Below are 23,401 nucleotides of genomic sequence, written 5' to 3'. Positions count from 1 at the left end.
AATTAAAAGATTTCGATTTAAAAGTTGATCGACTAAAATCGAACGTGGTTTTAAAAATCTTATTAAAGTATATAAATTAGCAGAATTATCATTATAAAAAAAGTTCACTTATTTTAATGAGCTGTCTGCGGGATTTGATTTTTATAAAGCTAGAGCGTAACGATGACTCACTCACCCTAGATACCGATTTGAATTTAAAAAACAGTTTGTGGTAGAACGATAGACGATAGTGTAAGTGGTACAGTATCCTCCTAATCCTACCAATGAATATTTTAATATAAAACTTAACGCGTATAATTTTATTGTATTGATACCTGTCCCGACTTCGTGCGGGTAAACATCCAAAGTTGAAGAGAAGTTAGTTCTTAGCTTAAAGTTGGAATTCCTAAAAACCGCTTCTCAGCGGATGCTAAGATTATAAAATAAACCTAGGTTTTGTCTAGACTCATTATTTTTGAGTGTACGTTGATAAATATTAAATTAGCACAAATTAAGTCTAGATTTAAATCTCACCTTGTAATTATTATTATTATTGCACGGTGGTGTCTGCTTCTTCTCTCTGGTTCCGTAGACCGCACACGCCGCTAGCGCGACCCCCACGCCAACCCCCACGGCTATAGTGGGTTGAACTCTAAACGCTTGCTCCCTTATCTTCGTCAATATAGCCGGCATTTTGATTTATTTTTATCGTATTATTTTTATAAAAGTTTATTTTTAATCTATATTTTTTATACAATTATGTACATATATTTGAGCGTTTTTATTGTTTTGTCTATAATTTATTATTATAAAGAGATCGTATTCATACGTATTGTAATTGATCACAGACTGTCGGAACTGGTTAGATTATGTTTTTTTATTTAAATAATTATATTTATTTAATCTGTTACGTTGTTGTCAACTGCACGTGTTCTGTCGCCTCCATTTTTCTGAAACAAAAAAAAATGTTAATTAAAAACTAGATCAAACATATGATACCTAAAAATATTTTTCCAGATAAAACTAGATTTAACCGGAAACACGCTCGACGTTACACGTTTTAGATTCGGTTAGTTTTTACTAGGAAATATGACAAGGGGGACCGAGCTCTTTTTACTGTAATGGATATGAAGTCCGACAAAAGAACATTTTTCTTTCATAGACGAACAAATGTAAAACCTTTTTGTATTATGTACGTGTGTATGTCTAGATATACATTCTTCTAGAAGAGTCGATATTTATTATTGTTTATAATAAATTAATCTTGTGACAAACACTGTGAGGGCAAATGTCTTAAAAATCTACAATAGACGTTTACAATGAAGGACAAACAGACGAAGAAATAAATCTTATAGTTACTAGCCCTGTTACTTAAGAACCGTACGCAGAACACATCGCCAAAGTTTCATCAGAATCTAATAGATGTTAAAGAAACGCTCAGAGGACATAATACATTTTTATTTAACAAGATTAGATTAAATCATGATTCCCATTTGTACACGTAAATTAATTTAATTATTGTTGCATTGTTATTCAAACAAATTCACCGAATCGTTAATTACTTCATATTATAAAATAAAGTCCGCGATAAACTCAAAACCAAACGGATTTTAATGGACGGAGTGATTCAAGAGGAAGGTTTAGGTGTATAATTCTGATTAATAGCATTATGTTTGTCAAAAAAATGATGCTGACCAAAAGTTTTGTATATATTTTGTATTTATCCGTGCGAAGTAGTCTCTATTTAGTACTAAATAAATTCTAAAAACAATGCAATTCTAAAAGCATGGGAATAAGTTTTGTATTGTTCTTGTATTATATATCTTATCTGAATCGACGTTTAATAATGGCATATTTATCTAATGTGTCGAAAAAACGAAATCAAGGAAAATATTAATTAATTCCGTTGTATTTTGCTATGACACATACAATGAAGAGATTTGTTTTTTTTTTATATATTTATTGAAATTAGTAACTCGTGTTCACAATCCTTGTTCAGTTCCATTGTGAGTCACCAATAATCTCTGAGGATTCTTAGATAGTCCAAACCAAGTGCCAAATTTTATGACGATATTCTGTAAATTCCGCTATTCGGAAGTTAACCCCGATTTAAATTGGATTTTCTGGCAAAAACTACTCAGTAGCAGCCCAAAGTTTCGAAGTTCGATGTTTTCACGCCGTACCTGATACGCCATATTTACATATATTTGATGCGTGTTTCCTCTAAATGTCATAATTATCAGTTGATCAATTAGTGACATTTCACGATCCTGTTCATGGCTGAGTCGAGCTTTATATATATAATAGCTGTACATAATATATTACAGCTCTACAAAAATTTCCTTTGTGAAAAAATATTCTCTAACTTATGACGTAATAAGGCCAGGCTACCTCCCTCATTATGTGTAGGTTTATTTGTTGTTTTAATATTAATGTCAAAAATTTGGGTTTTTTGTAAAAACTCAAGAACAATTGCAAACTTAAGAAAAAACTGTGAGGCAATTAACCTATAGACCTTTACTTTTTTGTTTTACGTAAATACGTAGCGATAGTACCGATATCACAAAAAATATTACTTTAACAATGTAAATTACATTTTTCTTTTCATGTCACTTATATTTCCTTAAACTTGAATGTCACGTGCAACAAAAAACAATAACAATGAAGAAAAACAGAACAGTCAGAAAGAGCAGTATGATAAAAAGAATCAAAGAGGTACAGACAACAGAACAATAACGCCACTGTTGTTTACTTAACGAACTTCGCTCTTTTATCACAATTCGCATGGAGACAAAATACTAATTTCGCACATACATATATAGAATGTCAACTACGTGTACATATATAATAATAGTATTAAATTAATGTAGCAATATGTCTGAACCTACAAGATGAATATTTCTTCGTTTATATAGCAGTTAAACAAGTACAAGAATACTAAAAAAAAAAAATCTAAGTACCTATCATATTATTACATTTACTAACCATTACCCTTCTATCTATAAAACGTCTCGTTGAAAGCTCTACTGTCCGTAAGCCAAACGATTAATCTCTTGATTATAGCAACCGGATATACGTAAATATTATCTAAAGGATGAAAGATATTAATTCAATTATTTTTGTATTTATATAAATTCAAAACATTATACGAAAGGAAATATATCATTAATTCCTGTTTATTGCAAATACATACTAAAATCAGATAAACGACTAGCGACATATCAAACGAAACTCAAGGCTCTCTAAATCAAAGTCAAAGACTTGTTAAAATAAAAAAATAAAAAAACACCACCGACATGAAGTTCCTGGTGTCAAGTTAATGGTTAGAGAAAAAAAGTAACTCGTTTATCATTAGTAAATGTCAGTGGATTTTAGATATTTTTTTGGGTATAGTATATAACATATCAATGATATTATAATTATTGCTAGAATAGATTAAGCTACGTTCACACACACGAAAGGACATCGTATTTTATATGTACAATAGAATACTATATTTTTTTAATTTAATGCACATAAAGCCCTTAATCCTGCGCCTAATCTGTCTCTGGTCATATCATACCGAATCAAATTATAAGCCTAAGTGCCTATAATATTCCCTACGCGTTGATTAGTCTCCTTTGATAATGGCCGCCGTGACAGCTGGATCGAAATTATAATTCAAAAAAATCTTGTAGAATAGACAAATTTAAAAACAAGGACAGAAAAATCTTACGCATTCTCGCTAGCGACAGTAGCCAACCGATTATTTTAAGCCATTTCACTGCTTCATATAGTTAATTATATAATCATAATATTATACTTTATTCAAGTATGCTTTTGCAAGTACAAATGCGTTATTTCAATTAAAAGTGACTCCTTTCCCAATCCATATGTTCCTATCTTCTACGGGCTTCAGAATTATAATACAGAGATACCAGAGTTTCCAGTTATGATACAGATCAAAAAGATCTGAATTAACTAGTTTTATTGGCTCGCAGAAGATAGGAACATAAGTTGACCTAAAATTAAACCTAGAAGTTATAATATTAAAAACTAAGGCTAATTATTAACCTCTAAACGATGCTACAAAGATTTTCAATCACGATCGATACCAATTTATCACAGATAAAGCAAATCAATCTAATTATCATTCAGGCAGTATTTGTGAACGCATAATTACGATGGATTTATTGCGCATGTGTACACCTCAGACAAAAGAACATGATGTCGGTTAAATTTGAATGTTGTTTGAAAGTTAAGTAATAGCTGTTTAATAAGCAATAGGTGTATACAATAAAGTATTGTCGATTACAACATTGATTGACAATTCGGTAAAACATCACGCTAATCATACTAATATTATAAAGACGAAATTAACTCCGTCCGTCTGGCTGGCTTTTGCTCTTCCACGGCCAAACCACTGAACGGAATTTGAGGAAGTATCATGTCAAGCCTTACAAGTTGAATTAGAACCACTTGTTGATATATTTTTAAGATAAATTTATCCTGATTCTACCACCCAGACGATCAACAGCACAGAAAATAAATTTTGAGTATAAGCTTTGAATTTAATAATGATTTTGGAGTACTAATTTATTATTATCACCTTGAGAGCTAAGATTTTGTGTGAGAATAGTGTGTGAATTGTACGACTGTCGAGGATTTAAATAAATAACTTCTTCAGCAGAGTATAGCATATAAAAAAACGTTAATTCAATCCATTCCTTGTAAATAATCAAGTTATCTCTGAATGTTACAATAAAATATATTTTTTCAAGAGTCCGCTCATTACAAATCTCTCGGAATAAAGTAAGTCATATTTAATGTTAACCTGATATCACGACGTGGAAATGTGAAGCGAAAAAAATGTATAATTCGCCAGAACGAAGACATCTCCATAAAAATGCGAGTAAAATTACAGAAGACGTGATTGACCTCTTCAAAATATCACAGATGTTAATAAATTCTAACACAGATCTTTAAATGGTTACGAGGTAGACAACTTATTAATTTGCGTCGAGTATGAAGACTATTTATTTATACTCTCTATATCGCACAGTCACTTAAACTAAACTTTACATTGGGATTATGGTCTTATTGGCAGACGGATTGATCGATAACTGAAGATTATAATGGTGATATCGAGGAAACTATATGAATTAGAATTTTTTTAATTTGGCTCATAATATACTTCAATCTATGTGGCTATTAACACTTCCTAATTTTGGCTGGGAAAAAAGTGAAAAGAAAGAAATTCCCCCCTCTACACCGGATTCGTTTCTTTGAGATATAGAACAGTGATCTAAAACTCGAAGATAATATACATGTGTAATAAATTAACTCTAAGAAAGTTTTCCTGTGTCTTAAACAGATTTTCAGCTAGCGAAACTTTGTGATACACCTAGTAAAGTAACAGTCTGTAACTGTCCCACTAGTGGGCTAAGACCTCCTCTCCGTTTGAGGAGAGGTTTCAATGAGGGTTGATAGATACACATATGACAGAATTTCATTGAGATTAGACACACGATGTTTTCCTTCACCGCCGAGCACGAGATGAATTAAAAACACAACCAGTACTTAAAACATTTTTTATGCCAAAAATGTTCTCAAGTGAGTGTACGAAAATCGCACCACATCTAGCCTTCGCGTTAACGACGTCGTCGCAACTGATTATAGCCTTATATGCGGAATAATTGTCTTATTAGTCGTTTAACTGGTTCTTATATGTTTTTTTACATAAAGGTGACTAAGGTCAGTGTAGTGTTACATATCTTTGTCATATAATTACTATGAGAAATGATACATATTGTGTTCTGCGCTAAAGCAAAATCTATTTCGGTTTAATTTTGGTTCTCAATAGTCTGATTATTATATAATATACAAAAAAAATGTGATGAAACTGTCATGTTAAACTAAGAAAAATAAAATTTTAATTATTGCTAAATATATTGTACCTATATGCATTTGAATATAATAATAATAATACAATTTATTCAATTACAGAAAACTGCAATACAGAACACATTTAGAAAATGTATTCAGTCAGATAAAAAATTTAAATTAGAACCCAGATGACGCTCACTTGACTGGTCCTTGATCACTACTTACCGATGTATACCGAGATTTGCAAAATTTAAACAAAAATAATAATATTGTCAAAAACAAGTTTGTTGTGATTTATTGTATCCGTTTCACGCAAAAATTATGAACATGAAAAATATGTACAAGGATATTGTGCAAATTTTTTATTATCTGATAAACGAGATCTTAAATCTATATAAAAGCGAAATACCACTCACTTATTAATCACGAAATCTCAGATACGATAAAACCTACAAACTTGAAATTTGGTAGATAGGTTCCCTATATGGTGTATATTCGCTAAGAAATTCTGGATCAGGTCCCGAATCTGGAGTTTACGAAACTCCAACCATACGGAAATAAAACGGGGTATGGAAGTTAGTGTTTTATAAATTTCGCGTGTAAAGCCGCAGGTTCAGCTAGTTATTCATATAACTTAAGATCGCATTCATTTAAAATATTAATGTTATCAACTATTATTATAGTATATAATTAAATCCTAATCTTCCATTTTTGATTCACTACTAAGATTATTATTTCCTCCTAATTGTATTTATATAATAACTAATAAAAACAATATTAATCTTGCCATTTGGCGATTTTTTTGTATGAGAAATTAATACACACAATTATTTAATTATGCCTCGCACATTAATATCTCTGATGTTAAAACACAATAAGAATACTGAGATACATTTCGGAATGTCTCGCTTATAGTAACATCATTATAACGTATAGGTATTACAAGCAATTAAATTAATATATAATTAGAATAAAGATATAATTTATAACCGTCCGTTTTTATGATCGTCCTGTTTCATATCTCGTTTTCAATTACTTTACATCCTAGAACAAATCCTACTAAGAAATTGATCAGCTGCCGTCGTTGTATAATAGGAATAATTGCGACCTCAAACGTGCTCCTTGTGAAACTCCTCACGTGTTGGACGCCTGCACGCGACAAGTCGCCTTGACCCTGTGACTGACTGTATACTGCAGTTTCATCGTGTCTATCATGACATATAACAATCTGTTATAAATCTGCACTCAGTTATTACATGCATTTTTAATAAAAGAACATTCGAGAAGATATATTTTTATTAGTACTTTACGTCATTTTAAAACAATGATTCATTCATTATATATAATTGAATTAAAATCACGTAAACTTGGACAATTTTCGTAATTGGTTTATGACGAGATATTATATGCTTTACATCATGACGCTTCAATTATTGATTGAGACTAATTGAGTATTTCTTTTTTTGTCAGCAACACAGAAAGGATATATCTTCACTAAAAATTAATATAAAGTTAATTACATTACATTTTTTACTACCGACGAAGATTATCAAGAAATAAAGTTAATTTAATTTATGCTCACGTAACTGATGACGTGATGACATAAGCCATAAACCATTAAAAAAAAAGATTTAAGTCCGAGTGAAAATTAAGTATTAAAACAGCTACTTATATTCCATACAAACGATCGTTGATTATCCAACTAACGTCAGAAGGAGTTAAGCACTGAATTAGAGATGCACGACATGTACGATATACGAATGTAATAAAAGAATCTAAAGAAATAAATTAATCAATCGACTTGAACGTACGAATCTATACGGCGCCTAAAGCCTTGTCAATTTTGCGACACGTGCGCTGAATGTCAACAATCTCATAAAAGGATCTCGTTTAACCGCACATTACAGATTGTGCACATGCAAAAGAATGAAACCAGAAAAAAACATTCGAAAGCCCAGATGAATGAAAATTAAACGAAAATTAAAAAAAAAACATTTTTATGAACAACTATTCCAGCTTCCATAAAATTATTTCTCAAGGAACACTTGACATACATTAGGATGAGTTTGGGACGTCTAAATGTTTTTTCGTCGCATCGACTTAACTATGGTGGAGACTTTCTGGGACATGTTAAACATTCCTTGATAAACAACGTAAGTGAAATGAAACAGTTATATAAATAAATATCACAATAAATATTGGACAACATCACATACATTACTCTGATCCCAATGTAAGTAGCTAAAGCACTTGTGTTATGGAAAATCAGAAGTAACGACGGTACCACAAACACCCAGACCCAAGACAACATAGATAACTAATGAACTTTTTCTACACCGACTCGGCCGGTATCGAACCTGGGACCTCGGAGTGGCGTACCCATTACAACCGGTATACACACTACTCGACCACGGAGGTCGTTCAAATTAATATTAACAAAACAGGCGGCCATGAAACATTGCAGGAATATTTCCTTTGTTGTTTATGATAAAATACTGATAACAGATTAATCATAAAAATCTTTACTCGCATTATCGATTAAAAACAACGTAATAACTTATCGACCTATTTAAACAAATCAAACCCTATTACAAACAGAATAAGTACTATTATTAATAATACATGATGAAACTATTGTTACTCTTACTAATAACATTCAAAGCATTTTCTGTCCTATAATTGGGAGTACCTATGGGTTATATCTTTGATCATGTTTTCTTTTTAATATGTAATATAGACTCAAGTGGTCTCATTTAAAAAATGTATACAAATAAACCATTCATACAGGCACTTGACGAATGTTACGAAACCGTGACGTCATTGAACCTTGCACTTAATGACAGATAATGATCAAGTGGAAATTATTTTGTTAGCTACTAGTCTAATGTAATCACTTTTATATGATACGTTTATGATTTATTGAATATCAATTCGTTTTGCTTACGGATAGTAAATTTGTCAATGTAGTAGTTAAGCGGTGAGTACCATTAAATTATTGCTTCAATGATTTTGTGTAACAGTTATACAGAACCAGTGCTGTTGTTACATATACAATATTTTAGTTACACATAGTCGTACTATTTTAAAGAATATGCCGTATTATATATATATATATGTTAAGACATTAACGCTAACATTAACGGTACAGATATTTTATCACTGTCGTTTGACCCATAACATAAGACCTTAGGAATCATACATGATAAAATTAACCAGTTCAATAGCTGCGTATCAATTTTAAAAATAACAATTATTCTGACGTTTATCTTTAAGACTCGACTCAACTAAGGGTTATATTCATTTTGATCTTTTTGTCTATATGTGGTATCGTAGCTTCAAACCAATGGAACGAATACAATGCTCCTTTTTGAATGAAAATCGGTTTAAATCGGTAAGTTTTAAACTTTATTGAGGTAAAGATCATCAGCTTAGTAAAAAAAGCAAAAAAAAAAAAACGATCACTTGGTGGCAGGGCTTTGCGCAAGCCCATCTAGGTAAGTTCCACACACTCATCATATGTTCTTGCGCCAAATAATACTTAATACTGTTGGGTTCCGTACTTATTGAGAAGAAAGGAGATCGCCAGAACAGTTGTATTCGCTTGTTGTGCTTAAGACCGGGCTGCCCACCTCAAATTCAATGCATCAATTTCGTTTTCAAATAAAAACATTTTAAATGAATCGATCAACCCGGTTACAATTTCGTTGCCTTTGAATACACTATGCCCACGCACACAACTAAACAGACTTAAAATGTAGTACTGCAAAAGAGGCTTGCTCGCTTACGTATTTTAGATTAGTACTGAGAACAAATTTTATTCGTTCGCTTCGTTATCGCAAAAAAATTAATAGCATATAATCATACGAAAGATGCCGCGTCGATTGGTCCCAGTAACACACCGATGCATTCAGTAATTTTCACGTCACTGACGTACAAAGAAAAAAAAAACTAAAAAATAGATCAGGACGAATATCTTTTTATTTATTTTAATAACAAAGTCCTATACCCATAATTCATACTTGCAACAATTTATCATCGAAAAAAAGAGTGCTTGATATTTATACATACACAGTTTAAAGTCACAAAAGAAACTCGTTCCGCCTTGATCTGATGTCAAGGTGATTCCAGAATGTTTCGGTGACCGTCACTCGGCTCTGAATACATCACTAACATTTCGTAATAAACTATTTACAACAAATCTCATATTTATCTTCTTATCTTAATTCGTTTGAATTGAATTCCATTTTTATAGTGACATATAAAACGTGATGGCTCGGCAGGTAGAGCACGTGAATACTAACTATACATAGCGGGTTCAAACCCACACAAGCATTAATGATATTCATGTGTTAAAATTAAATACTACAATTTATCGGGGTTATTAATGATCTCGTGTCCAGCTATAAAGAAAAATATCGTGAGAAATCTGTATGTATCGCGTGAAAATCTACCACATACACTAAACTTTCTCCTTTAAAAAGAGGAGATGAGGCTTTAAAACATCAGTGAGGCAGTTACGGGCTGTTCGCTTGAGAGTATAGTTTAACTGTGTAGTTTATAATTGCCAACTGCTTCCCGTTATCACGTCGATCGCGGTCGCGTCGGTCTAATAAAAACCAATATATATATACATATATTGGTAATAAATATACGTTCCGTTGGGAAAGACAATATTTAATATACACTAAAAAATAAAATAGTTAGTTACAAGAAAAAAAAAACTAAATACATATAATTTACTACAGGAAACTACTAAATTAACTTTTTAGAAAGTCATGATGCGCAAAACTTTAAGCGTAATAATTAAAATACATACATTGAATTAAATTATATGCTTTTAGGAAAATTTACAAACGACCAGACAAGCCACTCGATGGTAAATAATCACGCCCATTAACATCTGCTCCATAAGGGGAGTTGCTGATTCGTTGCCGACCTTGAGATAACCTGTTTGTATTGAAATCACCGAGCTTTGGCAAATTATTAATTAAATAAAGTTTTAACAAAAAAAGTGCATACTATAATATATCTGCGTAATTATAAAACATTAGCAGTAACAATTACATTACATTAGCAGCCTCCATTTGAGGAGAAGGTTAGGAGCATATTCCACCACGCTGCTCCAATGCGGGTGTGTGGAATACACATGTGGCAGAATTTCGTTAAAATTAGCCACATGCAGGTTTCCTCACGATGTTTTCTTCACCGCCGAGCACGAGATGAATTATAAATACAAATTAAGCACATGAAAATTCAGTGATGCCTGCCTGTTTTGTTTGGGTTTGAACCCGAAATCATCGGTTAAGATGCACGCGTTCTAACCACTGGGCCATCTCGGCTCTCACAATCATAAGATTTATTTAATATTATTAATAAAATCCAGCTCGAAGGACCAAGTTTCGAAAAACTCATTGACATAACAATACAATGTCAATAGTTGATGAGCGGAATAATAAGAAAAAAAGAAACGTCACAATATTTTATTGTCAATGACGCACCTTGTACTTCCGTTCAAGGTTCACTTGAAATGTTGATGATAACTACCGCACGCACACCGACGATACCGGTGTATGATAAAAACAGTTATATTTATTTATTATTTGTATGATTGTTATGTACGCTCGCAACGACTCCAATCTATGTTTAACAACAATTTCATTAATACATTACAAGTGACTAAATTAAAATACACTTTATTCGAGTAGGCTCTCGAGACGATGGCCCGGCGGTGAAAACTCGTGAATATTAAACGACGATTGAGTTTCTAATCGAAGTCAATAAAAATGAGGTACTAAATTCGGTTGTATTTTTTTTTTTGTTTTTGAGATTCAACTTCATTTCGTTTGATACTAATTAAAAAAAAAAAAACAATCCGAGCCTAAGTGTTAATTTTTTTGTATAAGTTATGTTTGAAGTCCATTTTTTTTGGAAAAATTGTTATCATGTGCTTAATTTACGTTTAGAAATTCCTGCTCAGCGATTAAAGAGACTATAGTGCAAAAATGTCATATCAGATGAATTCTAAAAGATGTTTATCCACAAATCTGTATTAGCAACAGTAAGCATCTCCTCAATGAGAGACAGATGAAGAAGACGAGCAATGAGACATTCAAGTATTCTTGCTACAAACTTTGTATCATCACTTCACAAGTTCATAATACATTATATGTGTCAGTATGTTGATTCAATTGACTGTCGAGAGATTAATGAGCAAGAAATTTAAGGGTTCTACTTCTATGCATATGTGTAGTAAGCATATTATCCAATTACATAGTACATAGCAAATACATATTTAAAAATATGTATACAGTAGAAAAAAGCAATTATAACTAATAATAATTTTACGATTTTTATCATCAATATAATCATCGAAATGGCCTATCAGCCTATTGCCTTGGCTTTTAAGGTACCTATGGTTGATGACGCATTAGCGACATAAGGAACGGTTAATATTACAGCATCAATGTCTATGGACGGTGGTGACAACTTACCATCAGGTGGCCCATTTGCCCTTACACCAAAACTATAATCTATATCATAAAAAAGAGTCCCTGTAAAAAGTCGAGTTCGTTCTCAAATGCTGCTTAGGGATGATACATGAACATTTCTTCTAATTTTATTTCATTTTAATCTTAACTTTTAAACGAAACCATTCGATCGACGACCCTATTCGGTCGGTCACAAAAAGTGGGCTACAGTAAGTGGGTTCAAGAGAAACTTTTTATACGCAAGTGAAAAATGTACTTACACTTATAATGAGCGGTATTTACGAGTACGTCGATTGTATATTTTTTACCTTTCACTTCTTGTTTGTGTTTATTCTTTTAAACCGAATAAAATATTATTTTGCGTCGAACCCAGATTTATTTTTTAGGCAATAAGCACTTGAAAACAACAATAATAGCTTTTATTGCATATGGATTACAAGAGATTTACAACCTATAGTCGCTAAGCGTAAGGTCTTAAATTGAATACTATTAAAAATAACATTTTACAAACTTTATTTAATTATGTATTTTATTCATTAAACCCAAACACAATACAACACCACAGCAAGGAATGCTTAGCAGCATAAAAGCGTGCCAACTCTTATCGCTATAGCGATCCCTTCCACGCAACTTTCGAGACAGAAACTCGAATCTAAGAATTGAAGAAATAGACCAAAGAAGGTATTAAAATAACAAATGAAAATATTCTCATAAAAGCACTTTCTGGGACGTCATGTTGCAGTGATGAATTTAATTTAAAGCTACCACTAATAGTAAAGAACAATTAAATTTTTATACTACCTGCCTAGAAATCAATCTAGTCCACGCTTTTGTTTTTGTTACTCAATACACTATTATATTCGTCAAATATAATAGTGTATTGAGTAATATACTTAATGTATCAATTTTTCTTTGAGATATTTATTTAAATTTTTAATAGGCTAAATTAAAAAAAAACTGTGGAATCGATTTATTAAAAAAACCGCGCTACTGCGTGGTGTAATAAGATTACCTTTCTTTATTAATAATAAAAATATAGCAACACAGGGTGTTAAATGAAAACAGAGCATAAAAATTTAGTTAACACAATGTTGGTATCGAGTAGAAAGGTCGAGAGTAGTGACGAGGAAGCCGTTGTATGTTAACGATGCAAAGGTTCACTTTCACGAATAAATTATTCCTCGCTTTTATTGAACGATTAATAAACTCGATGTGAAAAACCAGTTCCATCGAAGAGCCGTTTAAGTTATTCGCGGTTTCCCTTGTAGCAAGAATCCTCACTGGATGGTTCAGTTTTCGTCTTCGTTATAAGCTGATTTGAGCTTACTCGGTCGGTCGGTTTTTGGATGGTATATGGTCACCTCTGCCCATAGACATTGATACCGTATTAAAAAAAATTATGTGGTCACCACTGACATTGGACCTTGGGAACTGAGATATTTTGCCACTTATATCTGTGAAACCAAAATACAAAACTACTAAGTATTAATCCTTAGCGGTAGAATGTATGAATGGGTGGTAACTTCCCAGAGGAGGTACGTCAGAGCTGTACCACCAAATGATAAGTTGGTAATAAATAGTTGATGATTCACATTATGCCTGTATTCACTATGCTCCTAAATATATCCAGTTAATACTGATCGGGAATTACAGACGACGGAAGAGTATTTAACAGACAATATCGACGAATCAAAAATGCTTCAATGTGAAGCTTACTTATATAAAATTGATTTGAATTGACTGAACTGTTCCTGTCGATGATATAGGGGTGCACTCTTACGAGTTTCGTCGCTTTCATAGGTGTGGATTTTTGGTACTGTATTTTCATAAGCATTACGGAACTTTTTCGCGAATGGATAGATCAAGGAATGAGTACATAAGAGGAAGTTTGAAAGTGGCATCGGTAACCGGGAAGTTATGTGGTAGCCGGCTGTCATGGTATGGGCATTTTACGCGGAGGAATGAGGACCATGTTGTGAGGAAGGTCTTGAGCATGGACGTGGATGGATATAGAGGAAGGGGACCACCAAGGAAATGATGGATGGATTGTGTGAAAAACTATATGGATGGAAATAATGTTACTTGTGAGATGACGTCAGACAGAGAAGAATGGAAGAAGAAAACATGCTCCTCCGACCCCAAATGCAATTGGGATAAGGGCATTAGGATGAGGATGAAACTTCTAGCAGATACACCACGTCACATCATATAACTTCATGTCATGTCACGTCACATCTCACTTCACGTCATTTGGATACCGTAATGATGATCCTTAATGATACACAGTTTTCTTATATTTATTATTCCGTATTTTCATAAAATTTACATACATATGTAAAAAAAAAACATTTCAAAAATAACCTATGACCTTGCTTTAATATGAACGCAATAGATTAAAGTTAAATAAAGCAACAAATTGAGTCATTAGCGTCACTTGAGTATATATAATTATACATAATATATGTTAATGTAAACATAATGAGGAGGGCTTGCGCATTGTTACAATACTGAGAATTTAAAAGTATTTTTATTCAACCACGGGTGCGCTCTATACCAGAACTGGTGTGAGATTAGTGAAACCAACACACACAGCACAAGTCTGAAAATCTTGTTACTATAATAAAACAAATAGCAAGCATCACAAATTATAAGTTAAATGAATCTGACATACATCTCTGTACACGCGTATCGAAATTAGATAAGTCAAATCCCCGCCCTAGGTCTGTACTAGTGAAATTTAGTTCCCCAATAGTACGAGATGGGTTTTTGGCAGCCACTTTATCATTTAACAAGAAGAATAAAAATAAATTGGATAAATTAAATACAAGCCATATTGGCATATCGGGTGATAAAACACCTATTTATGTGATGGAACATTTATCCCCGGCTATGAAAGCTCTTCATGCTGCTACCAGGATCAAAGCTAAAGCAAAAAATTACAGATATGTCTGGATTAAGTCAGGTCGTATCTACGTGCGAAAGAATGAGTCATCCGAACATAAACTTATAAAAAATCAAGACTCTGTTGATAAGTTAGAATAGTTACAACTTAATGTTTTTATTATTATTCAATTGATCTCAAATTTCTTTAAAAGTTGGTTATGTGTTATTAATTTCTTATAAAATAATTAAATTCGGTACTTTAAATATTTATTATCAAAATGTTAGGGGTCTTAGGTCTAACACTATGGATGTATCCCTAAAAATTTTAAATACGAACTACGATATAATTGTATTTACGGAAACTTGGTTAAACGGTACCATATTTGACAACGAAATATTCGACAGTAGATATAATGTTTATAGGACTGACAGAGCTGACGCTAGGCTCGGAGGAGGTGTATTAATAGCGGTTTCGACAAAATTCCCGTCATGTAAGATTTTAGGACATAGTAGCGATTATGAAGATCTATGGATTAGGGTAGAAGTAAATTCAGGCAAAAGTAAAGAATTTTTAAAAATCTGCGCTGTATATATTCCTCCTCCGATGAACCTAAGAACATTTAATAATTTTTTTGATGAAGCCAACAAATTATTTGAGCAGAATTCTTCTAAATATACCTTAATTCTAGGTGACTTTAATATCAATAATATTACATGGAATTCAAGCGAATCTGGTTCTAACTTAGTACCTGAATTTAATTCTGGTTGCGGCATACATAATGTCCTATCGGATTTTATGGAATTGAACGACATCCGGCAATTTAACTGCATTACTAACGAGAATGACCGAGTTTTAGATTTAGTTTTATTTGATTCGGATTTTCTTAAGATAAAACAATGCGAACCACCACTACGTAAAGTCGACTCACATCACCCTCCTTTAGAGATATTTGTTTCGTTTCCATTGAGTAAAGAAAATGCGAAAGCGAATCCTACGAGTATAAGGTTTAATTTTCGTAAAGCAGATTACGATAAAATTATATCAGCCTTGGACAAAATATCTTGGTTAGAGGAACTCCTCATTTATGACGATGTCAATCTTATGATAGATAAATTCTATAGTATATTAAGAGAAATAATCCAGCAGCATGTTCCTAAAAGTAAAAAATATAATAATAAGTATCCAACTTGGTTTAATTCTAATTTAATTTATCTGATTAAGCAAAAACATAAATATCACACTCGTTATAAAAAATATAAAAATCCTCTAGATTTACTTGAATTCCAATATCTTCGCGATGATTGTGAAAAACTTATGCATCACTGTTATAATAGCTATATTATGTCAATTGAGTCCGCTATAAGTAATAATCCAAGGTACTTCTGGACACACATAAAGAATAAACATAAGAATAGTTCCAACTATCCACCTATCATGTCATTTAATGAAAGTAAAACAACAGACAAAAAAGGCATATGCGATCTTTTTGCTCTTAACTTCTCAAGCGTATTTGAGACAAACCTTGGCCATTCGAGCTGTAGCTTAAGTAAATCGACATCTTGTAACGAAATGGAAAATATATTTATTTCTCAAAAAAGTGTTGCAATTAAATTAAAAAGACTTGATGTGCATCAAACTGCGGGACCGGATAATATACCACCTATATTTTTGAAAAACTGTTCTGATTCTATATCTTTACCACTAGCAATTATCTATAATACCTCTATTTACAGTGGAATATTCCCGGATAAGTGGAAAGAGGCCAGAATAGTACCAATATTTAAGGACGGTAATAAGGAGTGTGTACGCAATTACAGGCCAATTTCGATCCTATCAGCAATGTCGAAGGTTTTTGAATCCCTTATTTACCCGTTTATTTTTCATCATGTCAAACCTCTTCTATCACCCGATCAACATGGATTCATTACTATGCGGTCCACAAATACAAATTTATTAAACTACCTTTCAGATCTTATAGACGCAGTGGACAGTAATTTGCAAATTGATTCTATCTATACAGATTTTTCAAAGGCATTCGACAAAGTTGACCACGATCTATTGCTTCTTAAGCTGGCGCATCACGGAATTTCCAATCCTTTATTGACATGGTGTAAATCTTATCTTTGTAATAGGCCAGCGAAAGTCGTCATCGATGGCTATGAATCATATCCCTACATTGCCACCTCCGGGGTCCCTCAAGGCTCAAATTTGGGTCCACTCTTTTTTATATTGTTCATAAATGATCTCATGACGGTAATGAAGCACTCACGTGTATACATGTTTGCAGACGATCTCAAAATCACTAAGATTATTAAGCAACAGTCTGATGTCTTGGAGCTTCAAGAGGACCTAAATAATCTAGTAATCTGGTGTCAGAAAAATAAAGTGTATTTGAATCCCTTGAAGTGCTGTTTCATTAGATTCACAAGAAAAAGAAATCCAATAATTAGTTCATATACAATCTCCGAAAAACATCTAAAGGAGTCAAAAACGGTTCGTGATTTAGGCGTTATATTTGACAGTAATCTCCGCTTCGATGCTCACGTTGATGTCATTGTCACTTCTGCGTTGAAATCACTGGGTTTTATTATAAGACAATCTAAAGACTTCAGGAGGACATCCACCATGATTCGACTTTATAATTGTTATGTTAGGAGTAAACTTGAGTATTGTTGTCAAGTATGGTCACCGTTATATAAGGTATATGATGATCGTATTGAAAATGTGCAAAAACGATTATTGAGACACTTGTGTTACAAAATGAGGGTACACGTAAAAAGCTATAGCGATAGACTTAAGTACTTCGAAATGCAACCTCTTCGTGTGCGAAGATCCTTATTAGATTTAGCCTTTTTGTATAAGCTTTTTCATAATAAAGTGGACAGTAATTATTTGCTCGAAAAACTTAATATAAACGTGCCACGAAGACCACCTCGAAACCCATGTCCACTGTTCAAAATGAGTAAGAATCGAACCAATCTTGGGAAAAATTCACCATTAGCCCGAATGACACGCTTATATAACGCAATACCAACTATCGACATGGGTTTCGACACTTTTAGCACTTTCAAGAAGAAATGTTATGCCTTTTATGCAAATTGTTAGTCAAAGTTAGTCAAAGTAAATTTGTTTCTATAATTTGTTTCTGAACTTATTTTCATTTTGTTTAGTTTACATTTTGTTTAGTTTAGATTTGTTAAATAGTTTTCGATAAATTATTTTATTTCATTGTTTTGTAATTATTAGTTTTAGCTTTTCTTTTTTTTTCTTTTATTTTTATTTCTTAAGTTTTGTTTTAGAGTTCAATACTTTATAAGTGCATGTTGTGTTCTCCTATAATTGGAGGTACATTTAATATTTCATTGTCTATACTTGTATTTTTTGTATTACATATGTACCTGTGTTGGAGTTCCATATTAAATAAATAAATAAATAAATAAAACCAACGGTGCTCCGAGGCATGGAAATATAGGTTTTTTTTTTTTTAAATTAAAATAGATTAAGTATACCGGAACACCAGCGGTACCCTCTTCGTCCCTTCGATAGGCATCACGGGATCGCTTTCGCATGCTACCATGACGCATGGAAATATACCTGTGTCAACTTCCCAGCATCCAAAATCATAATAAGTCAGGACGGATTTGAACCGAGCACCTCGGTATCTCTAGCCTTACAAGCACCTCGGTACCACCAGACTATCGCGGCAGATGAGATGAACAAATTTCCGTGTTTGTGCTTTTTACAAAGCTTCCGTTCGGTCACTAGGCACACAACGTCAATTTTTTTTTTATGATATTGGTGGACGTGCAGATGGGCTACCTGGAGATGATTAGCCACCCATGGTATTGGTAAGAAATATTAACCAATCCACTTTCCATTTCCGTTATTAACAATTTTTATTAAACGATTAAAATTAATTAATTAGCAGTTAAAACTTTAAAACATTTTTTATAATATTAATTAACCTAATTGACCGAATAATAAAAAAAAAACATTTTCATATAAACACGGCAAAAATAACATCAACACTATAACTAAATGATAATTTTAAAAATATATATTTTCGTAACGCATTAGTGACATACGATTTCGTAACGATCCGGTTCCAACGCTCGTCTAGCCGGTCCGAGTATATAACGATTAAACGCATATATTTATGCGTTAAGTATGAATAAATTTGAACTTAAAAGTCGAAAAACAGTTTTCCAAAAATATATGAGTCGTCGGACTCCTGTGGTTGGAACGCTATTTCTTTCAAACTCAAATTCCTTTACTCAATATTAGACTTTCTTATTGATAGTCAAATGAAACACTACAACCGGTTCGGAAAAGAAAATACCCTGACATGAGAAGAACCGGCGAAAGAAACTCAGCAATTATATTACGCTATTATATATTTAATAAAGACAATCACATAAATGAACCACGTTTGAGAAGAATTAAATAACAAAAATTAATCGTATATAAACCTGTATATATCAGAGAACCCGAAAAGATAGTGTAAGTTCGCCTGGATATGGCATGACGTTTTTACCCAACGCGAGAATTTCCGCCAGTTCACTCTACTGGAAGACGCGTCAAAGAACATCATTCCAGTAAGGGGTTATTTGAAAACTGTTTCAAAGTCTAGATCAGATTGTTGTGATATTATAAATGCAAAAATGTAGTAAATCACTTTAATTCATTTCCTTTATATAACATTTTAGTATCTTAAATATGTATTAGTGTATAATAGAGATATATATTATATATACATATGTATATGTTGTAAGTGTAAGTATTTGTATGTAAGTTTATGACAGCACCGCCTACGCCGATGGTTTTAAAAATTCTCTCTCAGATTGGGTTGTCTGGAAGAGATGGCTAATTAGCCATAAGTCCGTGAACACTCGTAACCAATATTTATATTTTTATTTTTAGTTTTTTTATTTAATAATTTTGTTTTACTTTTTTTTCTGTGTGTTTCGTGTTGTTTGTGGTGTACAATAAAGTATATTTTATTTATTCATTCATAAATGAATACTGCAACTAGGTTTGTTTGTGTGTTACCTCTTCACGACTAACTAAACCGATTTTAATAAAAATGATATATACGAATTTCAAATTACGAGATTTGTGTGTGATTGTTTGGAAAATACAGGAATAAATAAATTTTACACGAACAGAGTCACGCGGAAAAGCTTGTTTATATGATGAATGCGATTGTAAATAATACCGTTGTTTTTTTTTTTTTTTAAATAACATTAAAGTCGATGACAAGTGTAAAATTTGCATATTGAATACGGAGACGTACAAAATCCAATTAATATATATTTTTTATACAAGCTGATTCTATCATATAGTTTTATGATAATAATATAGCAACTCAAAATGTTTTTAAGTGGTTATATCTTAAGTTTTATGGACGTAAAGTTAAAAAAATTTATATACGTAATGAATGCACATATAAATGTCATTTAGATGATTTAATGGAGGTCAGTTTTTTTTTAATCAAAACAAACAGTATAATGTAACTAATTTCTTAAATATACATAATTAAATATAATCGAAAATCTAACAAAAAAAATCCAGCTCAGGCTTATACCACTATGATTCTAGGACGCGGGTTGGTGGATACACATAGCAGAATATATAATTCGAAACATGCAGGTTTTCTCACGAGATTTTGCCTTTCCGCGCTCAGCACATGATCTTGTAAGATAAACGTGTTCTAGATTATAAGAAATTTAAATTAGAACCTACTACTTTCACCGCATATTAGCCCGTTTACCGTTGAGCTATTGAGGCGAAAGAATTTATTTAAAATATTTGGTATAACGTTAATAATTATATCAAAGAATTCAAGACATCTTTGTGATCAGGTCTGTCGTACCTATGGAACATAAACACTAGGAGCCTTTAGATACGAATGTTTCTTAACAATTGTTTGGTACAATACTGATTTAGAGCGCAGGAAGAGCTCTTCCAAACCTCGGAGTAGGCGTACCCATGAAAACCGGTGTACACACTACTCGACCACGGAGGTCGACAAAGAGTTTTAACTCATTCAATTATTAATGACTGCACATTATACTAAGCATTTGAACTATTACTAATAAATCTTATCTAGGTACTAGCACGTGCCGATTTGATCACTTTAAATCGTCCGAGATCATATCAAGTCCATTAACCCAAAATTTGTTTGCTTGTATGTAGAAGGTAATCTCCAGAACTAAAGGTCGATTTCTAAATAAAAATTCACTGGTATGAAGCTACATTTTTCCTGAGTTCTATATTTTTTTTTTTTAGCATTAGCAGCCCGTAAATGTCCCACTGCTGGGATAAAGGCCTCCTCTCCCTTTGAGGAGAAGGTTTGGAGCATATTCCACCACGCTGCTCCAATGCGGGTTGGCGGAATACACATGTGGCAGAATTTCGTTGAAATTAGACACATGCAGGTTTCCTTACGATGTTTTTCTTCACCGCCGAGCACGAGATGAATTATAAACACAATTAAGCACATGAAATTACAGTGGTGCCTGCCTGGGTTTGAACCCGAAATCATCGGTTAAGATGCACGTTCTAACCACTGGGCCATCTATCATAACATTTATATAATATCTTTATTATTAATAAATAGCTCCCGGTCGAAATCAAAGCCGGGGCGAATCGTTAGTAGCTTATAAACGCATATTAAACAAATGAAGAATGAGTTTAAAACTGCAGTAACATTAAGTAAGTTAAGTACAGTACAGTAGACACAATAGCCAAATAACCGTTGTAACGTCCATAGGGTTCATTGTCCCAGAAAGTGTTATAATCTACTAAGTCATTCAAATTCTCCCTAATTCATACTAATAATATTATATATACTAACTATTTATCGACGGGGAAAGACGTAGGCATGTTATTTTTATTAATTAAATATATATATGGACAGTTGTGGTCAGAAAAGATCTTGGTTCCTGCAATGTTACTGAAAACTGAAAACGATACGTCAAATAGAACGATGTTGAATCAAAAGACTAGGTAGGCAGACCCCACCATCAGATGGGAATAATATTAGCACAGGAGAGAGAGTGAGAGAGAGTGAGAGAGAGAGTGAGAGAGAGAGAGAGAGAGAGAGATATATGTATGACATGTGTGGAACGGTACGGAAATTTATCTTGTATAATAAGAGTATACAAACCTTTTACATTTTTCATAAATAATACATACATACATAGTACCAACTTTCACGGTGATCGTTCAAACGTTATTAACACATTTTGACTTCAAACAGCATACCGACCCCAATTTTATATATAAGCGAAAATTTCAATTAAAAAAAAATAGTCAATTCGTAAATAATAAAATGAATACACGTTACAAATAACATATTAAATAAATAATATAATATTTAATCAAGGCTCGTTGCGAATCGAGAACAAAATCCAGCACAGTAATGTATTTAATAACTGGGCTCGTGGCTGTTGTCTGCCAAAATCGACCATCACAAACTCCCACTCGCCTCTCGCTTAGAAAGTTATACTTGATAATTTCAAACGCTATCACACTTCTTCGCGGCCATTGTTGTCATATTATTTTCTAAGTTTTAAATTTTTACATTAAATGCAACGTATAATTGTTACGTTTCGAATGAATTTTCTTTTGAAGGTTTTTCTAACGTTATCTTCGATGACACATGTTTTTTAATAGCAACATAAAAGCTTATATCATCCATTATTCAAATTAAAGATTTTTAAATAACAATTACTTTAATCAATCTGTGATAATATCTGATAATTGTTCTCAAATCCTTTATAAAAAGTATGCGTTGTTTTGAATTAAATTTAAATTTAAATAAACTTAACAAAGCGCTTTTTAACTTTCCCACGGTCACAAAACTAACTTCAATCATTATTATATATTCATTATTATGTATTTAGACTTGGTTATATATAAAACCTTTTTCAATCGAGTAGAGTTAGATAAATCTTCATCAATTTATAAAAATTATATATCAAAATTGCAATAACGATTTCGACGACATTTGTATGATTTTTTTTCACGAATCCATTTTGAATACCATAGATTATTCTAGATCTCGACCAATGGTATCATGACCTGACGTCATCCACGTCCATTCGAATCATTTATATAAACCCGTGTTTGACACTTTATTAAAGTTCAATACGATTACTAATTAACCATCACGAATGCCCTT

At 32.4% G+C, this 23,401-nt stretch overlaps 1 protein-coding gene across 3 annotated transcripts in view; it reads right to left on the bottom strand.

Annotated features, from left to right (window-relative positions):
• The window catches only part of LOC125073802 (ATP-binding cassette sub-family D member), an 87,846-nt gene that overhangs the window by 23,288 nt on the left and 41,157 nt on the right, over positions 1-23,401 (bottom strand). For all 3 annotated transcript variants that reach the window (XM_047684855.1, XM_047684857.1, XM_047684856.1), the window contains one exon: positions 514-929. In XM_047684855.1, the coding sequence (XP_047540811.1) occupies positions 514-672 (159 nt within the window). In that variant the 5' untranslated portion in view covers positions 673-929. The remainder of the gene's footprint in view (positions 1-513; positions 930-23,401) is intronic.

Source organism: Vanessa atalanta, chromosome 25 (genome assembly GCF_905147765.1).
Source record: "Vanessa atalanta chromosome 25, ilVanAtal1.2, whole genome shotgun sequence".
Classification (NCBI taxonomy): Eukaryota; Metazoa; Arthropoda; class Insecta; order Lepidoptera; family Nymphalidae; genus Vanessa; species Vanessa atalanta.
The sequence above is the reverse complement of the archived record's forward strand: the minus strand, read 5'-3'. Positions and strand labels throughout refer to the sequence as shown.